The sequence below is a fragment of the Drosophila montana genome, unplaced genomic scaffold, assembly GCF_035044405.1.
Source record: "Drosophila montana isolate Dmon_TW-CO22-7 unplaced genomic scaffold, ASM3504440v1 contig_402_1, whole genome shotgun sequence".
NCBI lineage: Eukaryota > Metazoa > Arthropoda > Insecta > Diptera > Drosophilidae > Drosophila > Drosophila montana.
The window spans coordinates 6784420-6806631 of NW_026998739.1; the positions used below are offsets into that span (position 1 = coordinate 6784420).

At 36.3% G+C, this 22212-nt stretch overlaps 2 protein-coding genes across 3 annotated transcripts in view; both read right to left on the reverse strand.

Annotated features, from left to right (window-relative positions):
- beat-Ib (beaten path Ib) overlaps positions 1–22212 on the reverse strand; it is a 130051-nt gene that overhangs the window by 5888 nt on the left and 101951 nt on the right. The gene's annotated exons all lie outside the window — the stretch shown is intronic.
- Positions 9647–11026, reverse strand: LOC135439129 (phenoloxidase-activating factor 2-like). The gene is made up of 2 exons (XM_064697759.1): positions 10656–11026; positions 9647–10596 (listed from the first exon to the last, which is right to left on the reverse strand). Exons 1-2 carry the CDS (start codon positions 10911–10913, stop codon positions 9793–9795), a joined length of 1062 nt encoding a protein of 353 aa, XP_064553829.1. The 5' UTR covers positions 10914–11026; the 3' UTR covers positions 9647–9792.

The following is a 22212-nucleotide window of genomic DNA, read 5'->3' on the forward strand; positions in this document are numbered from 1 at the left end:
TGAGAGAGGTGTGTATATGTATGTACATAGAGTATGCCCTGCAAGTTAAGCAACCCGTGAGCATTGTCACAAGGGCTTAAATATGACAAGTTATTGTAGCTTAATTATGATACCAGGCGGCTTACATTGGATTTTTGTGCATGGGAAAACTTTTGAGAGCTTCACGACAAACGCTCGCTTTAAGCTGTAAACTGTGTACACGTTTATAGAGATGTGGATATAGACTTTTGATAATCATCCCTTTAGTTACAAAGCAGCCAAATTAGCTTCAAAGACCGATTCAATTTGAATGAAAAGTGCTAATTTTATAAGTTGTTATTTTCTGATACAGTATAAAGACTCTTGAAAGTTATAGCTAAGCTTAATGATAAGAATAATTAATAAAGGAAATTATTATAAATAAGATTGAAATTATTAATTTTAACCACTTTCATTCTTTTTTATTCGATAGCATAATGCGCCTTGAATTTAAAAACCTTTATAAATTTACAATATCTTTGTTTCTGATTTTTTGTTGTCATTCATCACTTTTTGATACAGAATTGTGTACAAATAATACTTTTTTCATGGAAAAATAACCTCAACTACTTATGTATGCTAAGTCATAATAATCATCTGACGCCAATCCATTCTTTAGTTCGAGAGAACCCTGTACGTTCATTATATTCACCACCAACTAATATATTCTTACATGAAAAATAGTTTTATTTTCTGATTATTTACCCAAATCTTCTCTCATTTCAAATATGTATACCTAAATATAGTCTCTTTATAATAAATCTCAAAAACCTCTCTCGAGAAAACGCTAAAATTTCATGAAGACCCAAAAAGAAAACACACCGAGTCCAAAAGGTAAAAAGTGGGTCAGAGATCGTCACGAGCACAAAAAAAAAGACAAACTAAATAAAACGTACAGCCGAAAAAAAAACTACCTCTTATACATACATATATAACAGAGCATATAAACACACGCATACACATGCCCGTCTGCATGTGATGAGTGGAAGCGAGACAGCAAGAACATAGGTAGCCCCGTTTATACACGTAAAGCTGATAAAACATTTTGTTTTTGTTTTTCCCTTCAGCGCTCTTGTAGGTTGCTTTTGGCCAGATCGCCGGGTGCTGCCCTTGCGTCCCTGCGCGCCTGGCCGTTTTTATAAAAAACTTCCTAGTAAAATTAAAAATCGAGAGTGAATTTTGTGTTTTCGAGTCATGCGACACAACAGGTCGCATGCGGACTATCATAAATCATAAAGCCGACCATCCACATAGGAAATTGCGCTGCCACCGATTATCAGGGCTGCAGGAAACCTTGTCAAGTGCTAAATACATATGTAATCGGTAGATTAGTAGTAAAATCGGGTTATTGAACTTGCGCATATGAAAGAAACTGAAAGTCGAGAGGGCTCTGGGCAAGTCTGCACGACGCATAGATACGACGTGCAGCCAAGTTCTGGGCTTCTGCTTTATTGTTAATCTAATTTGAATATGAATATGAATTACGTCTGTTAATAATCGACAGCATCTATATTTACAGATATGTATAGCCGTATGTACTATTCATACACATGTATACCAAATTTGGTATCTCTGAGTTCGTCTGAGTCAGTCGAGTTGGTAAATCTTATTTTCTCATTTAATGTTTACAGGGTATGCAAAAAAGTGATGACAGTCTTGTTGTAGAATGTGTTGCGTTGAACGAACTATCATAAATGCCGGTACCAGAATCAGATTCATTCATTTATGCTTAAGTATTTCTTTATTTTTATTTGCATTTTTTTTTTATTTTAAACTATTTATTTATTTATGTTGTTTGTTGTGTTTTATTTTCAACTTTTTTTTATTTATGTTTTTGTATATTTATTTAATTTTAACTATTTATTAATTTATTTATAAATAATGAAATAAATAAAATATATTTAAATTATTAGTTTATGTATGTTTATTATGTCAATGTGCATTATGTACATACATATATAAAATACTATATGATACCTAAAGCGTTATAAAAGGTAATAACTGTTCATTCATGATTAGAACCTAGACAGGACCGGAACCGGACTGGCTATTAATTTGTATATATACATATGTATATTTTAAATAATGTTTAGTAATTATCCCATTTTCAGTTGTCTTGAACTATGACCATATTTTCAGATTTTAAGATCTTTTTAAAATATATAAGTTATAAAGAGAAATAAGGCTTCACCTAAAATGGATGATAAAATGAAAATTCCAGTTTATCTATAAAGCAGTTCCCCGGAGAATAAGAACAAACTCAATATTATATTTTACTTATATATCCCTAGTTAATAAGTAAATAATAATAAATAAATAAATAATAAAACTAGTTCGATTTCCTAAAACAATTTGACCCGCTTTCAGAGTTTGTGTAGCTTAAAAGTTTCCTTAATCTAGATCTTATGATGATTTCGAGTTAAAAGGAAAAATATTTTCAGTATTCAAAGAATTGTAAGAATAATCATAAAGTTTTCCTAGGAAATAAAGATAACAACACCAATATTGTTTTATAAGTAATAGTGAACCACATAAGATATTACTAAAGAATAAGGGATAGCCATAATACAGCCATAATACAAATCTTAATATTATGTATGTATGTATGTACATATATATAAACAAAACCACACCATAAACTTGTATTTCAATGTAAGGCACATGTATATGTAAGACTGTATTCAAAAAGTAGTTCTAAGTAAATAAAGGACTCAAGACAATATTATACCACAAGTTTGTATAGTTATGTATGTAAGCAAGTATTTCTAGGTGGTCTAGGCGCAAAGTCAACATGCATCTTAAGATTTAGCTACATAATATGGATGTGGGTATGGATTCGAGGCGGCACAAGAACCGGTTGTTGCTTGGATCCGGACTGGTAAAACAATTGCTTAGCTTGTTGCGTGTTGTTGGATTGTCCCCAAGTGGGGAACTGCTGTCGACCGTTGTTTCGGATCGCCACGCGACGCGACGCGTCTGTCAGCTTATTTCTGGTTAACCTTGAATGCTAATTGTTGTTTCACGTTGATTTTTATGGCACTCGCGAGCTCTGTACACGGTTCGTTGCTGTTGTTGTTGTTGTTGTTGTACACATATCAACATAAAAATTTCATGCTGCCCCCAGACCGGGGGTGCCTCCACACAGTTGCTGTGCGCCGGTTCCAAATAGTACGAAAAAACTAATCACATACGCCGTGTCGTATGCCGGCGCTCATCTAGCCGGGCAGCTGCGCCCAATGGGCCGCACTTTGCGTAAATTTGCGTAAACAAAAACTATTTGTTTTGCCGAAAAAGACAACAAAAACACACAAGCCCAGAGAGGAGCCGGCTAAAAGCGAGCACACTTTGTGGTAGTTTGTCTAGAGCATCTACAACTATTTAGAAACCGTTGCTGTTCTATTTTGGCCAGGCCAACAGAAGGGTTACCAAGTGCTCGACGCGCGGCCAAGTTTAAAGCTAAACAAAAAAAAAATAAATAAATAACATAAAGGAAGCCTTGAAGCGCACAGTGATCGGACTGGAAAACCTTGGAAAACCGAAAAAACAACAATGCGAGCAACAATAATGTTCATACTACCGAATACTCATAATGTGAGCAAGAGCATGAGTATGAGCATGAGTATGAGTATGAGTGTGAGTGTATTTATAAGTATATATATGTAAATCAACTAAACATACAAATATACTAGAAGCTACAGAAGCAGAATGGCAATCAAATAAATGCGGAAGAGCAGCTTTTATGAGAATGAAAGAAAACAGAAACAAATTCAAGCTAAATCAATATAGAAAGATCTCTAGGAATTTTTAAGGATTTATTTATATTGTATATATGTGCGCCGAATATATATAATTCAATTATTAGAACACGCAGAATTTTCCAAAAAAAAGCTAATGTTTAAATATATATGTACATATATACCTATATGTATATAAAGGTATATGTATATGTACATATATTACGTTGTTAATTAATTAAAAAAAAAAAATAATAATAATATATTAAGAAGCATATTATAAATTATTATAAATATAAAAATGTTACCTATAGTAATAATATGTATTAATAAATACAATTAAAAGTTATGTTAATTTAAATAAATTTTTTTTATATTTATTTTAATAATGTTATAATATATACAATACAAAATGTACAATATATATAAATAAAAATTTTAATTTTCACTTTAATTATAATATATCTTAATAGCATGAAAGATATAATAATATGTATGAATAAAATCAATTAAAAATATAAATACAATTTTAATATTTATATTTATGTGTTAGTGATTATAATACAAATTATATTAATTAAAAAAGAGTTATAATAGATATATAAAAAAAATATTAATATTAATATGTGTTAATAAATACACTTAAAAATTAATTTAATATTTTCTATCATATTTGTATACATAGTCCAATATTTTATATTCAATAAGAAGTTATTTATATATGTGTATATAATTATTATGATAGTTGTATTTCTAAAAGTATATTTATATTAATATTAATAAACATTTTCAATAATAATTTATTTACAATACAGTAATTATATCCTATCATATCTTGGAATTTTTAAAATTATATTTATATAAATAATGATAATTTTAATAAAAAAAAACATCTCAATCATATCTATAGTATAACCAAAATGATAAATATATGTAAATAATCAAATGATAGATGACATTGCAAATATCTAGTATTTATTTATTTACCAATGCTGGTAGCTTCGAGATTATGTTCAGGTTCTAAAAGTATTAATTTAATACTAACAAAAATTACATATTAAAAAAAATCTAGTATTTCCAAAATTCTGATTATTCCCCTATCCCCCTATGATTCCCTGTCATATTTAGAGCATTCCCAAATACGCACACAAAACAAAACATTTTACAAACCCACTTAAAAGACCCATTTTGCCTGCGGGTATTTTATTTTATGCTGTTGCTTCTCTTTCCCATCAATTGTTAAAGTTTTCAATATCAGCCCAACCCAAAAGCAGCAACAACAAACGAGGTCAACAGCGAGAGAGAGAGAGAGAGAGAGAGAGAGAGAGAGAGATAGAGACAGTGGGACAGAGAGAGGGAGGGCGATACGCATAACGAAAAATATGGAGTCGAGTGCCGTTCAGCAGGGCATTATGTTTGCCTGTTACTTTGTGCCTGTATATTATCGATCATGATTTAAAAGCGAAAGTGAAGACGGCGGACAACCACCACGAAATGCCCAGCTCCCCCCGCTATGCACAGCAGTAAAGGCAGCAACGGGCGGGTGTCGCGGTAGCTGATTCAGAGCTAGCGGCATGGCAACGGGCAAATATATATGTATAAATGTGTGTGTGCGAGTGTGTGTGTATGATAATTGTACGCAACAGTGGCCCTCAATTTCTTGTTGATGTTGATATAAAAGCTTCATGTTTTTCATGCGACTGTTTGTGTTGCGTCTACTTCTGCTGCTGCTGTTGTTGTCATCTGCGCGCCTGTGCCATAAACAAAGCAAGCTATCGATTTCTACATAAAAAACGAAAGTGATGGCCGCGACGACATACACATACATGGTTGGCCCTGGTGCAATCGTGCCGTGGCCGGGGCCCTGGCATACAACATCATTTAACCCAGTTTTGGGCAAGGGCAAACGCCTTACATTGACCCCGGTCGCAAGGTTCAATGCGCTGGCAGTCGAAACGAAGGTAAACGCCCCTCAACAGTGTCACGTTCAGGGACCGCCCATGACCCAGCGACAGCGACAGGGCCAGCGATCGGCGACGATTGAAAGAAAAATCAGACGCCTTTTGCGTATAGCAGGCGCGCAGTCGCAACGACCAGCTGCCAACAGCATTTACAGTTGCTTTTTTTCGGCAGTTCAACGAACCGCGCACACGCTCGAAATTTTCGAAGTTCGTTGACTGGCAAAGAGAACGCCAGCAGAAAGAGAGCGCAACGTGCGGAGAGCGCGCAGCGCGTCAGCATTACAGCGCTGACGTCAACGCGATCGCGTACACTTGTTGCGAGAAAGCTTGAGCGAGAGCGTGAGAGGGAGAGGGTGGCGTGAGTATTGACGATTGGTTGACTCTTTAAGGCTAGAAAGCCGTTGGGGTTTATTTGACAATTTTAATGAAGCGCATGTGAAACTGCATTTAGCTTGATATAGAATAATATTCGGTATATATATAAATTGTTTAATGGACAGATATATATTCGATTATTTTCATGAATTATATGTGTATAGAAAGATAGTTTTCTTTGCTAGTACTACCAGCTGTACCCATAATTATGTCGGCTAGCTTATCAGTTAAATACAACTTTCTCATACGTCTAGTTCGAATAAGTATCCAAATTAGCTGGATCGAACTATGAAAATTGATTTATTAAAAAAAAACAGCTTGGTTTGTATATTATATGAATTCATGTATTCTACTATATAATATTCGCTGGAATATACACCTATCAAAAGTTTTATTATTCAAATTGATCTTAAAAATATTATTATTATTATAATGATAATTCAAATAATTATTTTTAAATCATGCTTCTATTAATAAAATCAGATATCCACCAATGTATACCCTAACCTACTATACGAATATAAGCCATAATTATTTAATACCTCCTTCGAGCGTATCAACAAGCTAATCTAATAAGTTTTTCAAAGCGAATTTGACATTATTACCAAAACCGCCGCATTTCTAGGGTTAATTTAACAATCGCTAAGCGGTCCGCCTTATAGAGGCGACTAAACAACAAACAACCATCCAACTTAGTATATTTTTGCTTTTCCTGCCCGCTATAAAACAATAATTTTTTTGTTTAATAAGAAATCATAAACTTTTTGGAACAAGCGCGCAGCAAACGCTTGAAAGTCATTTATTCAATGCATTTCACACGCCCCACAACTCGTGTGGTTCCAAATGGAAATGGAAGTGTAAGTGGAAATGGCGGGTGGGGTGGGGGATACTGAAACGGGCGAGCGTTAAGCCCGCACAAGGTTGTCTGATAAGCGCAGGCAATAGCACGCAGCTGGAAGCAAAACATCAAATGAAATTATGTAACGCGGGTGTGTGTGTGTGTGTATGTGTGTAATGTATTGTTGTGCGTGTGAAGAGAGCGTTGGGAAGACTCCAGAGCAGCTAAAAAACGCCTACACGCATATTAACCCATATAATATGCCCAATAAGACGATCTTGTGCGCAATCTACATACAAAATTTGCATATTGATGAGTTGACTCTGCTTCCATTTGAAACACTTTCGATTTCAACGAGTTTCTGTGGCGAATTCTATGCGGAGCATTTATCCAAAATCACAGGCGTACAGTTTTAAAGTGGACGTGTTTGTATCTGCTTCGGTTCAGTCATAAAGTATTTCTCGTTCGTTGTTGTGGATAAAACGTGATTTCTCTGAGCTCTATATACATTTGTAACTTGTATGTGTTAGTACACTTAAAGAATAATCAAAGCAACTTATATGCTTAAATTTTTAGATAAAACATTCATTTAAACTTTAAATTTCAGAGAAATAATCTCTTGTCCATTCAAGAGGAGTGTCTGCTTAATAGAGAATGAATGGATTGCGAGAGATTGTGTCTGATTCCACCCCTCTTGCGTTCACTAGGAGAAGTTTATATATATACATATATATAAAATAGAACAATACTAAAAACCGATTTGTTAAAAAATTGTTTGGTAAAAATTCTCTTGAATTCAGTGAACTCCCTTATTGGGCAAAAAACCCCTAATACAATAATGACATAATCATATTTTGTACATTTTTTAACTTTCTTACACTTTTTTCGTTCAGTGCATTTTTCATTATTTAAACAAATGTGTCCAAAGCTAAGCAGAGAATTTCAAATCAACGAATAAACAAATTAAACCCGCATAACAAAAGCGATAAATATATATATGTGTGCGTGTGTGTGGGTGTGTATGTGTGTGCGCTGAGAGGCGAATACACACACACATGCGCACACAAACGTATATACAATGTGCATGTATTAAAATGATTGGGCCAACTACGGCATTATCAGTGAATGGTCGCTGTGCGCGTGACGCGTTGCTTCTTGAAAGCTGTACGCCTATTCGAATTAGTACAAAATAATACCGTATTTCCTAGAGTTTTACGGATTTACCGTTACGCCGTAGGAGCATAGAAGCAACGCTATGCTGAGGGCAAAGCCAAAGAGTGACAGACTGAGTGAGAGAGAGAGAGAGAGAGAGGGAGAGAGAGAGAGAGGGAGGGAGAGAGGGCAGGCAGTGATGATCGCCCGCTTTTAGTACAGCCTTCATTTCTGTGTGCCGGGCCTCGATTTATGGCAAACAAGAAGACGCAGCAGCTATTATAACCAAACGATCTGCCTTCGCAGCCAATAAACGTATTGTTTTCTTTTCGCCTTGTTTGCCGTGACGGCGCTCTTAATAAATATTTTTATTTTGTTTATAAAATTTAGCAGCAGAGAGCGTAAAAAAGTTTAAAACATTTTAAATAGTTTGCTAATTGAACAGGCGAGCAGCAAGCGCAGACGATACGCACCTCAAATTCAGTTTCGTTTTTGTTTTCTTACGATTGTTTTGGATTCTTCTTCTTTTTTTTTTTTTTGGGTAAATGTTAAGCGCTCGCAACGTCGACGATGACGACGACGGCGGCAGAGGCAGAGGCAAAGGCAGCAACAACAATCGTAGCGTTCTCTGATTCACAAAGTGAAATCAGAAGTGAAAGTGGGTCACATGCGGATGAAGAGCGGCAATTAAAGATGTGAGTGCGTCACGAGCCCGGAAAAACGTCAGCGATACGCGTCACTGAACTGATTGTATCGTATTTGAAGATCTATATGTTCGACTAATTACATACTACGCAAATGTTTATATATATAAATGCTTGACGATTCATTCCCTAGAACAGCTTATCTGAATAAAGTTAGTCAGCAGTATATCGAACTAAATTGCGAATTAACTTTAACCTAAGACTCGTACATACTACAATATAAGTTATTTTTATACCCTGAACCCATTAAAAATGGGTAAACAGGGTGTTGCATTGGTGCTGGAAGAAGAGGGTTCAGGGAGAGGGTATCCCCTAGTCGGGAGCTTCCGACTGGAACCTCTCACTTGTTAATTTTAGTTGTATTTAAAATCTATATTAAAAATAAGAAAAATTTCAATACCCAAAACCTAACCCATAAGTTATAATATTTTGTAGCTTCATTCCATAAAGAAACAAATTGAAAAATTGTCAACTGCATAAATTAAAGAAAGTTCAAAATCTTAAATCTAAGATCTTAAGATTAAAATTAAAAAATCCTTATTATTTTATTAGCATTATTTTATTATTATATTTTTTATATCATATTATATGTATTTAAATTACATTTATATCTATATATATATATATTGTAATAATTATAAATTATGTCATATATAATTAATTAACAGGTATTTTAATTGATTAATGTTTGGTTATTAGTTTATTATTATTATAATTTCCTTAATATAAAAAAGTGCTGCAAAAAGGAGTCTTCGAAATTTATTTATATTGTATTTTAATTTTTTTTTTAGGTAAATAAAAATGGTTTTAACCTTATAACTTTTAAAGTTTTTTAATTTTTTAAAATTAAAATGTCATCTTTTCAATAATAACACCCAATGATATTTAATTGCATAGTCATAGTAGATTATGGATTAATTATTATAATAGGTAAATGTTCTTATCATATCATGTGGAATAAACATTACCAAGCAATCCCACATTTATACATTTGCAAAGCTAAGTTTTTTCTAAGGCAAATAGTATTTTAAATCTGTTTGACGCGGTCCAAGCTGTTTGAATATCCAGGGCATTAAATGAGTCAAATTAACAAAGAGTCCAGTTTTAGATTCGCTGCGGTTAACATTGCCGATAACGATGCCCGCTTGGGTGTATCGATTCATAGTCCCCAGCATGGGGCAGAAAAGCGAGGCACCACTGTTCAGAATGGCGGAATTTTGAAGATTCGCATCTATGGCACACATTACACTCTCATCCAGAGTGTAATTTTGCCTCAAATATGGTCTGGGCAGACGTTGATCGCACTTGTGGCTGGGCTGAATTTGGAAAAGCGTTTGTTGCGGCCTGCCGTTTGTGGCAGGTCGCCAGGCAGTTGTTTTGCAGGTACTGTAGTCGAATATGGTGCCCGGACTGGGCAGGCAGAGGGTTCTAATGTTTGGTTGGAAAAGAAACTTCATTTGCACAACGAGTAGGGCAATATTATTGACCACACCATAGAATTTTTCATGACTTATAATTAATTTCACCGAACGGTCTTGATGCGGAAAGGCTTCCGTAACGCTCCCAATATCCCATTCTCCAGCCCGTATCATCAGATTTTCCCGTTTTAAGCCCCGCAATAAACTGGCGGCTGTAAGCACAATATCTGGCGCAATCAGAGTTCCAGTCCCGATAAACCCTTCGTCATAGTGTATTTTCACAGTCCAAGAGAATTCGCCAAACTGTACGTCAGATGCGTTGATTACTTCGGCATACATAGATAATCCACTGGGATAACCAAAACCGCAGCCCGTTTCCTCCATTGTATCTTTAAACTATTCAAATATTATAATTCAGTTATAGGATCTGAGTTATTAGCTATTCTCCCTTATACCTGCGGAAAATAGTTGGGCGTACTGTTATCGACATTCGTTTGACTTGTTTCAATTGACGTTTTCTTAGTTACAGGTAATTCTTTTGGAATTATGTCATCGCCATTTTCAGCTGTTGAACTGGTTGCGTTTGAATTCACTATTCCATCAACGTAATCGATATTGAAGCTGTCGTCGAGATCGGCATCGCAATTTACTCCAGCTAACAAGCAGCTGGCAAAGAAAACGCTCAGCGCTCCATTGTAGTATAATCTTAGCATGTTTGTAAGTTTATTATTTTTTATTATTTATTTAAACACTTTTCACATTCTTCACCCTCTCACATTATCCGAAGACGATACGGTGCACCAAGAGTCTGAATACGAAGTACGCACCGTTTCTCTAATGTCGTTTAAACATGGAAGTTATACGCCCTTTAAAGCAATATGTATGCGATTTATATGTATGTACGATTTATCCGAAAGCTCATAAGTATGATTTAGATTTCAGTATAGTACGTCTTATACCCTGTATTATTATTTTAACAATTCTCTTTGTTAGTTTTATTATTATTATTATTAACTTAACTCAGCCACACTTTTTTGGTCTTTGGCTTTGTTAAATGGTTTTCCCTGAATCATGCATAACTTCAAGCATAAAAGTATATCTACATATTTTTAGGACGACTCCATATGAAAAAATTTTAACATTTCTTTAGTACAGTTTATCAGTCAGTCGAGCACTTCGTACTAAATACTATATATTATCGCAGTAAATATAGCTTGGATTATTCATAACTGAAACTGAAAGCTCTCTATTTATTTTTTACTTATTTGTCATGAAGTCTGCAGAAGCCTTTCCTCATTTATGTATACTACTATATAACGCGAAAATAATTATAGAAAAATAAATCGCTACAAATCTATATTCCTTTTAATTTAGAAAAGGTAATGAATAATAATGAATATTATAGTTTTATAGCATTTCAGTTCTCTTTAATTTTCAAACAGTTCATATTAATAAAGCTATCCTTAAACACATATATACTCTTTTCAAGTACTAGAAAAACATTAACTGATAGGTTGTTCACAGCCTTAATTAGTCGAGCGGACATTTTGTCACTCATCAACAATACTTATTAGTATTATCACAGCATTAATTAGCTCTCTACAGGCTTCTCTGCTTGCTCTGCTTTATATCTTTAATCATTCTTTAGAGCTGGCCACACTGAAATAACAGTTCTGCGCTTGCAGGATGTCAAGCTGAAGCTGAACTGCAGTTCCTGCCTCAAACGGCGCCCATTCATGTGCAGCTTGTCGGCAATGCTTGAGGGCCAGTTGACACGGCGACAGGTGTGAGCGTTGGCCTAAGGGATGGAGGGGCGGGGTATGGGGGCGTGACACTGCCATTCGTAGCCTGGTCACTTTTGCACATAATCATGTCACATAAAGCGCACGACAGCGGGCAGGATATGAACAAGAAGCAGAAGCAGCAGCAGCAGCAGAAGCAAGAGCAGAGAAAACAGCAGGAGCAGTAGCAGGAGCAGCAGCAGGAGCAGCAGCAGGCTTTGGCCAGGTGACATGTGTCGCTTAACTTTAGATGGCTGCGGGGCCCTCTCGGACCTGTTTCCTTTTTTGTGCATTTTCAATACTCTGCTCGCCAAGCCAAGAAGAGTTGTTTGGTTTTTGCACTCTGTCGGACATAGCGTGTGTGCCTTTCAGTTTGACATTCAATAATTCCTCTGCACCAACCAATTTCAGTTGTTGTCAAACTATGAACAGGGTATTGCGTAGTCGATTTCATCAAACGGCGGCATTTTTAGTTGCGTTCAGTTTGGTTTTTATGTTCAGTTTGTTGTGCTGTTGTGTTGTGCTTGTTGTGGGTTGACGCTTTGTGCTGCAGCCTGTAGCCGTACAAAGGATATGAGGAAGCGATTGTCGGTCGCTGGCACCTGGACACGATGGGTGTTAAAATAACAGGCAGCGAACATATTGACTTTTAAAATAAGCATTATGGCGGTAAATTTTTATGAAAACCTTCAGCCTGTCAGAGCCATTTCCCCGGGTTGCCAGTTTGCAAGTTTGCCCAGTTGGCCCGTTTTCCAGTTGCCGTTGGACGTTTGGCTCGTTGTCAGACAGCTGAGTGATTTATATGTATTGTTTAATATTATTATGGCTGGCAGTTTGCAGCTAGCAGGCAGCAGGTAGCAGGTGGCATGTGGCAACTGGCAGGCCTCTTGCAATCGCTCAGCCGCTCGTTCCGCCCGTCGCGTTGGCTGTGCAAAATGCGAAAAATTGAGCACATTACAAGCAGCCGAGAATGTCCTTGTTCATGTCCCGTATCCGTGTCCGTGTCCGTGTCCATGTTCATGTCCGTGTGGTTGGCAATAATTGTTAAAGTGTGCGGTCTGTGAACGATGCGAATGATGTACTGATGGCTCCCGGCCCAAAGAGTTGAGCCTTTCAGCCCGGGCCACAACAGCTTTTGAGTGGCCATTGAGAAACTTGACGTTGATGTTGCAACAACCGAGGCCTTCAGTTAACTCTTTAACTTGGACAGCTGATAATGGAATTTTTAATTATGACACTTTCAGTAAGCAGCTATCGGAACTGTACAACACGAAAGTATACACAGACAATGTGTTCGCAGAATACAATTGGACAGCTTGCGGAATAGTTAAAAGAATGCGATAAAAGGCTGAGTTACAGTTGAGTTGATAAATGTGTTTAAAATATTAAATACTTAATAAATTTAAATACAAAATAAAGAACTTTACTAAAGTTATGCGAAACTACATTAAGCTTAAAACCAAAATTAATGTGATTTATTTATTATTATTTAATTTACTATACTTAAATAACTCTACTTGAATTATACGATTCTACTTTAGGAACCAAACAATATTTTTTTATAGACTATATTATCTAAATGCTTATAGTTTAATAGTATTGTATAGTATAATTGGGAGTTAAATTAAATTAAATCAAATAAATAAATACTCTTAGCTTCCATAATGTAACATTGCTGTTCGCAGGGTTTTCAAGAAATTAATAAATTCCTAGGAGATCTAGGTGCACAAATCTATTATAAATAAAAGACAATCCCAATTTATGAGACTAATTGTTCGAAGGGAGAATTTAAAGAATTAAGTAAATATTCCTAGGGCTTAAAAAGCCAAACTATAGAACTAACTGGAAGGTTTAAATGAACTTATTTAATATTCCAACGGGTTCTAGGCATACAAATCTATTACAAATTGAAGACAAGGGCAATTTGTAAGACTAGCTGATTGAAAGACGTTTTTAAAGATCTTATTAAATATTCCTAGGGGTTCTAGGCGTACACATCTATTATAAATAAGAGAGAAAATCAAGGTTTAAAGGATTTTATTAAGTATTCCTAAGAGTTCTAAACGCACAAATCTATTATGAATTAAAGACAAAAGCAATTTGTAAGACTAACTGATTATAAGATCTTATCTTATTTCTCGGGCTTCGATGCGCACAAATCTATCAAGTAATAGAAAAAAGCAACTTTCAAATGTAGACAATTTCAAGTAACTCATTTTATTAAAGGAGTCCTTAGACATGCACACACACTCACAGCCACATTCAGACACTCACTTGGCAATTGAGTTAAGTTCTCACCTTAGAGGCAAACCCTTATCACTTTCACTTTGCGTATACCTTAAACTGACCCAATTACAAGCCGCATAATTTGCTCATTAAATCTATACAACTGAATAAACAGCGGCAAGTTGCGAGGATACAAAAACAACAACAACAGCAACAAAAACGAAGTTTGACATATTTAATGCGGGCTTAATTAAATTTCAAACCAGCAAATTTGGGTCCTTTTGTTGTTGTCAGCCACGCATTTTGTTTCAGCCCATTGTCAAAACTTGAATTTATAAATATATATGTAATGTATGTATATTATATATGTTATGTATGTAACAACAACAAAATATATATATTTAATTTTTTGCCATTATTCCGGCTTTGAAGCAAGTCAAGTGCAAGCGACGTTAACTGATTTTTTTACTTTAATTTTCTCGCTTTTCACGTGTTTTCATAAGTTGTAATAATAAAGCAAAAAGTAAATTAATATTTAATTAAATCGTCGGCGATCTGAAGCAGCGCTAATAAAAATACAAAGTGTATAAGTAAATACATACAAACGCATACAAATGTAGATGCATGCACCTATGTATATTTATATATGTACGCTGTGTACTTATGCATATTTAAATGTTGATATATGCATAATAATTAATTTCAATTTTGCGCTGCTGCGGCTTTTGTTTGCCACAACCCCACACACACACACACGCACACACACTATAGTATCCGCTCTTGATTGATTGCATTTTAAGTGTGTTTGTTGTTGTTGCCGCGGCGCACTGTGGTAAATATTAAGCATCGGCCTAAAAGTATGCAGCACTTTTTTATACAAATAAAAATAATATACAAATGTTTTTTTTTTTTGCCTTTTTTGCCTACAGCAGCACATAAATGCCTACATGGCGGGGGCGTGGCACTTAAGGTTAAGCTCCTGTGTGAACAGGTGCTCAGCGTGCGGCCCTTAATTACCATTTGAAAGGGTGCGCCTTGGCTGTGGTGGGCGAGTTGGGGTTTATTTTTACAGCATAAATCGCGGCTTAGCCACAGATTTTGTGCGTACAAATTAATATTTAATGTAACGTCTATTAAAGACTTGTATTAAATGGAAAGAGTTGAACGTGTGGGACATTTCGCAGTTGCCGACAGCGTGATACTCTGCTCAGAAAGGAAATAGGGTAAATGCATTTTTGATTAAAAGTACATATTTGTATATTTTGTAAATGGCAGTAGCCTATAAAATGTAGGTATTTCTATAAGCTTTCAGAATCTATACGAGCTATCTACTCGTAACTCTGTTAAATTCTCCAAAATCTTTAATGTCATCCTAAAAGTCCTTCAAATTGTAGAATATAGAAACTTTTTCACAAAAACAGCTATCGACACAAGCTATTGGTATCGATTGCAAGACAGTGTTGTAAGTGCTTGCAATAATTAACCTTTGTTAATAGGTAAAAACGTTAGAGGGCGCCCGGCAGATAGAAGCGCCCAGCAAAAAGTGTTGATTAGCCCAGATAAAATGCGTTAGCTATGCACAGGCATTAATATAATAGTAAGCCACAAATTCAGGCATTTAAATTATTCAGACCCAACACAATTTGTGCTCTTAAAAGAGATAGTCGAGTAGGAGGTGGAACAACAGGTAAATGAGATGTAATTGAGTAGCTGTGGTTGATATTTTTGCGTATTTTGCGGCCCTAATTGGAAATGCGAGAGAGGCAAGAGTTTAAGAGGTGGAAGTTTATAACTAAAATATCTATAGGCGAGCATAGGCTGTGTTTTAAGTGTTTGAAATATAACAAGCATTTGAATAGTTCAGCCTTTTGAAATTCAATTCCTGAAATGAAATTTAAGTATCAAAGCAAATACAAGCCGCGTAAAACAATTAAAAGCATTGCAAGACATCTGCTTGCTGGTGAGTGGGCACAATGGGTATTGGTCGAATGAATATATAAACTCTTTGCAGCACTGGTTAAGTCATTATTTTATCTGGGCACACCCACACTGTGTCCTGCACAGCAGCTGTCCCTGGTCAGCGGCTTTCATCCACATTTTAGTATATCCTATTGGTCGCATTGTAGTTTGTGTTCCTGTCGTTATGCTGGAGACCGTCTACTTTGTGCTCTATGAATTCTTCAAGTTTATCTGCCCCATGCGCATCCTGAATGATATCGAGGACATGGAGTCAAATTTGGATACGGAGCTGAATGTCTGGTATGAGGCCTGACATTGCGTTCCCCTTCGTTTTTCTTACCTACTTGATATGGCAACTAATTGATTGATGGTACGTTCACAGTTTTCAATAAAGGACAAGCTTTAGCTTGAGATTGTGTGTTGCCAGGCAACTTGAGCCTTGCCTCGTTTCGCTACGCTTTTTCGCTCAATTGTCACATAATTTTCGCATAAATTATCAAATAATTTAAAGCCCACCCAGCCCCATCAGCCCAACGATTGCGTAGGTAACCAGCGCAATGAGTATCAAATCAAATTTATTGCCTTGGCTTATGCTCAAGTATCTCAGGACCAAGTGCGAGGTGGTAGCTACTGGTGGGGCGGGGGTACGGCTTACTATCAGGCAATTGAGTGGCGTTGAGTTGGCTGTAATTGCGTATTAAAATTATACACCAGGGACCATTTGTTTAATGAAATGTTGCGATGTCTGTAAGCTAATTAGTTTGTCCTAGTCGAGTAGTTCGTATTTATGCAAAGTAACGCAGTCCCCGAGCTGCGGAGTAGCTACCACCAACTGATAGTTAACGATGATAATAATGTTCACGATGATGATGATGATGACAAAGCGGGTGGTTAAGCTTTTCATTTGCCGCATGAAAGGATATATGCGGTAAATGCGTTCAACATGAGCACAAATGTCAGGCAGGGCCATATTAAATACTTATGTAATCGGATTTAATATGAGTGGAAGAGCAAGAAAAAAGAGCGCGAACAAATGCAGCTCTATTAAAGCAATACATCACTTAAATTTAAAAAAAAAAGTACACTTAGAAAATGAAAAAAAAAAGAACTTAATGATAGCAAAACTTTGAAATGCGCTTTGAAAAGGAGCTTGAGCAATTTTTTCAATTTATTTTTTATTTTTTTTAAAATTAAAAAATAAATTTTTGATAGGGTCTGAAAAATGTCTTTAAAATAAATTTTGTTTTCCAAAGAGCATCAGAGATTTTCTAATAAATATAGCAGCAACTGTTCAAATTCTATAAAAATAAAAAACTTGTGGAACATGACCAAAATTTATGAAAAACATGTGTATTTTTTATCATTTGGGAAAATGTAAATATATAATTGTTTTTTACTTTTGTTTTTAGTAAACGCTAGACGACCTCGAGACAGCTAAGAAAAGATTTATAAAATATAAACTATAAATATATAGGAAATATAAAAAGAAATATATTTTGGGATTACTTTTCCCTTTATGAGAATTTTAGAAAATTGTTCATTGGATTTAGGAGAAAGAAGAAAGTTAATCAATTAGGAAAATCTTCCATTCACTCGAAACACACTTTTATTAGGTTACAGTTCGGGCGCCATAAGTAAACTTCAGCGGAATATGTGCTATATAGCAGATAAGTTCAGTTGAGTGTGGACCAGAATACATTTAGAAACTAAAGGAACTGTGTACACACATTTGTATGATTTATTTAGTCCGTGCTCGTGCGCCGTAACCAATTCCTGTCCTGTCCAAAAAGGAATCGTCAATCGTTTGGCTCAAAGGCAATTTGCTTTGCTTGTCGCCTGCTGGTTTCCTCTGACACCTCTCACACACTCACTCACACACTCACTCACACATCACACAAACACACAGCCTGCGCTTTGCTTTCAGTCAGTTTCCGGGCAGAGTTGCTTTCTTTTTTACTTGGTTTTTTCTTTTTTTTTTTCGACACAATTTGACTTTTGGCTGCGAGTATTGAGCGAACATTGAACTAATCTATTTGTGTTTGTTTAACTTTGCAACGATTAAGTCGACTTGTTGTCGTGTGTTGTGTTTTGAATGCGTGTTACGTGACGGGTTGTCATTTGGCCCTTCATTTTCTTGTCTTTTTTCCTTGTGTGTGTTTGTTTAGCTTTGCGGACTTTGACGTAGGTGTTGCGCATGTCTGTGACTGACAGTCCGTTTACTTGTCTCGATAATCTCACCGTTGCCAGCTACATGTTTACATATATACGTTTAAGTAGCCTGGTCAATTATGAGACAATTTCATGCTACTCCTTGGCATCCATTAATGCCGTAAATTGGATTGAGCGCCAGCTTTATCTACAGCTCAACTAATAACTTCTAGTTGCGTGGACAGCGAGCCAATGTGAGCTTTAATTAATACGCCTGACCGAGCACAGAGCCCACCTTCCATCTATCCGCCCCTGATTAAACGCTTATGCGTATTACTTATATAGATTAGTGTCTCGGTGTGCGCTTCCTTTCTTGGACTTCGAGTCGAGATTTGTTAATTATGCACGTTATAATTAATGTTTCCAGCTCAACTTACACACTATACTCTATCTCTATGCATATCGGCCTCTTTCCGTATCTTTGGCTAATTGTCAATAAATTTGCGTGTTCAAAATATCATTTTCAAGTCCGAATAGCCAATCCCCTACTTCTCCAACCCCCAATTAAGCTGTCATGCTGGCTGTCAGTTGTGCTTAATGCTTAAATGAAATCTAATCACGTTCTAATTTCAGCTAAGTTTGACAGCAATTTGAAAGAGAGAGAGAGAGAGACGAGAGAGTGAGAGAAACGAGGAGGGGCCCATTTGCCGCCCTGTTTGTCGCTTTGCTTGTATTTCATTTCCGGCATTTAAGTGTGGAACTGTTTAGTTCCTTTCAACTTGGCCAACAGCCAAAGAGCAAGCAAAAAAAAAAAGAAAAAAGAATTTGCATTCATTGAAGCCAACTAGAGACGTTGACAGGGCGAAAGATGAGTGCGTAGTTGAGTTGGCATCAGTTTCAATTGAGTTCAAGCGGGCAGGAAATGTTCAGCCTTTTTATTTGCCTTTTTCTTTAAGAATAAGTATTTTAGAATTTGTAAATAAAAATAATAAACTCGTTTCTTTGTCTTATTTTAAAATTTTGTATACAATTTTTGGATGAAATATGTGAACTATTGATTGGCTTTGAGTCTGAAGCAATATCTGACAGCATACTTTTTACTTAAGAAATCGTTCCATTCGTGCTTGCATTGTTTGCATGGATACGCAACACGTATGAAATAAAGTTCTATAGCACAGGCCCGTCGTGTCACGGATAAAAGCAAGACCCATGTCCATCTCTAGTGTCTACTGAGCATAACGAGAACTTACAGAACAGCACAATAAGTCACGACCTCAGGCGTACTCTACATGGCTTATCACTACTAAACAAATACTATATATATATATTAAAATTAAGTAATTATTTTTTTGATGTCAATAAATCGTGCGCGTGTTCGATCGCATTATGAAAACTTCGACACGCGCACATCTCTGAAGCGCAGTCAATTTATGTAGGGAGACTGAATATTTTGATAGACAGCTGAAAAGTGGCCGGCAAATGTCTGATAACTTTTGGACAGTCAATAAAAACGCAATTTAATTTTGTTTTAAACGAACTGTTTTTCCAAAAACTGCGCTAATTAGTGCACCAATTGAAAAGGATCAACAAAAGCTGAACGCAAACTTTGTTGGTGGTGCGGCAAAATAGTTGCAAGATGCACAGCACCACAGAGCCCCCGGGTCGCAATCCCAAGCCCAAGCCCACGCCATTTCTATGGAAAAGCTACCTCCAAGTACATAATACGCAAATGCGCGCAAATTGAGCAATTACCCAAGTTTGTGCAGGCGGCGGAGATAGCCGCAGCAGCCAAACAAATGAGATTAACAGCAATGTGGTGGCCAGCTTGGTTGGAGTTCACCCGAGGACATTCGAGGATCTAATTGACACACAAATATGAACGCACTTGGAGCCAATTGCGGCATATAAATTGAATTTATGCGGCCATTCCAGACTGCTTTTTGCCACATTGCTTATTGATTATTTTTACTAATTTATGTTGCCAATAAAATTGTCAATTTGTATGCGTGTGCAGTGCCCAGTTACCTCCCTCCCTCTTCCTCCTCCTTCTTCCCGTTTTCCTTTCGAGGGGCGTGGCTGACAAAACCATTAGAGTTAAGTGTCTGACTGAGGGTTCTGTGCCCTGTTCCCTGGTCTACTACTGCTGCCCAGAGGGCACAATGCCAACGGCGTCCGCAAATTGACGCTGCAGGACATTTCTGGTAATGATGCGGATTCTATTTTTTTCTTCAGCCAGTGGCAACCACTGAAGCGTTGCCCATTCGCTCGTTTTTTTTTCTGTGCGTTTGGCCGTCTTTAAGTCCGTGTGCAGCTTATTATGCCGCATTGAAGTTTAAGCAGAGTCTTAAGGATTTTGTTTCGGGATTTCTGGCAATTGGTTAAAGGCGTCACGCAGTCATTTGCAGAGATTTCATTTGCACGGACCTTCTGAAGTGAGGTTATGGCACCAAGTGAAATGTATTATGACTAAGCTTTGAACTCCATATTAAAGGGACAATGCGAATAAATAATACCTGTTTTTTTTATATTTTTGTAACTATTCTAGACAAGAGTGAGGTTTTGGCTTTGGGTGAAGTAACTTATCTTAGTTATATTTACATATTTAAGAAGATTTTCAAATTGAATAAGAGAGTTTTTTTAACATTTTACTGATTTACTGAAAGCGCATGTCGATTAAATTCCTTAAAATTCGTGTCGTGTGCGCTTTAAAGTAAGGTTAGCTTGGGATAAAAGAAACACAAATATTTTAGTTGACTCTCCAAAATATTGAGTTGCTTGATCAATTTTTGTGATTTGTTAAAATATCTTTTAAAATTATTTCAACTTCCATGTCAAAGAGCGCAGACGTGTCAAACAATTGCCCTGGAGACGGTTGCCTAGGTGCAACCGAAATATATCGAAAAAGAAAGATTTAAAGACAAAATTGTTTTCATTTCTACATTATTGATTTAAGTAAATTAAGCCCTGGACCTCGAGCCAGCCAATTAAATATTTTAAAAATGTTAAGCTCGGCCATGCCAGCATTATATTTAATTTTATTTATCATTATTACTCGAATATATTGTCAACTAAAATTTGCAAAAAGAGTTTTATTGTATATCTATAAGAAGTTAAGATTGCCATAGCAAATACAGGGAAAAATATATGCATAATTCTACTCGATTCTATTTTTTGAGGTAATTTATACGATGCTCTTCAATACAAATTCTTGTTAGTTCTATTGCGAGCATTACCTAGAAGGAAACCCACGCATCAACAACACTTTGACGCAGTTACTAGCCCCTGCCCTGCCCCGCTAAGAAGTTAAGATTGCCATAGCAAATACAGGGAAAAATATATGCATAATTCTACTCGATTCTATTTTTTGAGGTAATTTTATACGATGCTCTTCAATACAAATTCTTGTTAGTTCTATTGCGAGCATTACCTAGAAGGAAACCCACGCATTAACAACACTTTGACGCAGTTACTAGCCCCTGCCCTGCCCCGCTCTTACCACAAAGCACCCATTGCCACTAAGCAAACTTTTGGCGATTACAACAGCAACGTGCAGCCGTAAAGCTTTTAAGCCATTGCGGGTGGTTAGGGAGAAACAGGCTGAGGGGAGCTGCCACTTGATGATGAAGACATTTTTCTTGCTAAAAAATTGAGTATTTACAACATCATTTGCGCTTAAATATATTGTTGACGATGGGGCAGGCAGGCAGGCAGGCAGGCAGGCAGGCGTGGGCTGTAAGGGTTGGTATTGGAGGCAGCTTAAAAGAACCTATTCAAAGTGCGGCCACTCAAGTGCCACTCTTTTTTATAGTGCCGCCATAGAACACAAATTTTATGCCGCTTTATGGCAACTTTAGTGGTCAATGCAGCAGCAGCAGCAGCAACAACAACAGCAAAACCA

Coding starts and splice junctions, on each gene's coding strand:
- LOC135439129 (XM_064697759.1), bottom strand. CDS start 10,913: ATGCTAAGATTATACTACAATGGAGCGCTGAGCGTTTTCTTTGCCAGC. Junction 10,597..10,655: donor CGCCCAACTATTTTCCGCAG/GTATAAGGGAGA, acceptor ATATTTGAATAG/TTTAAAGATACAATGGAGGA.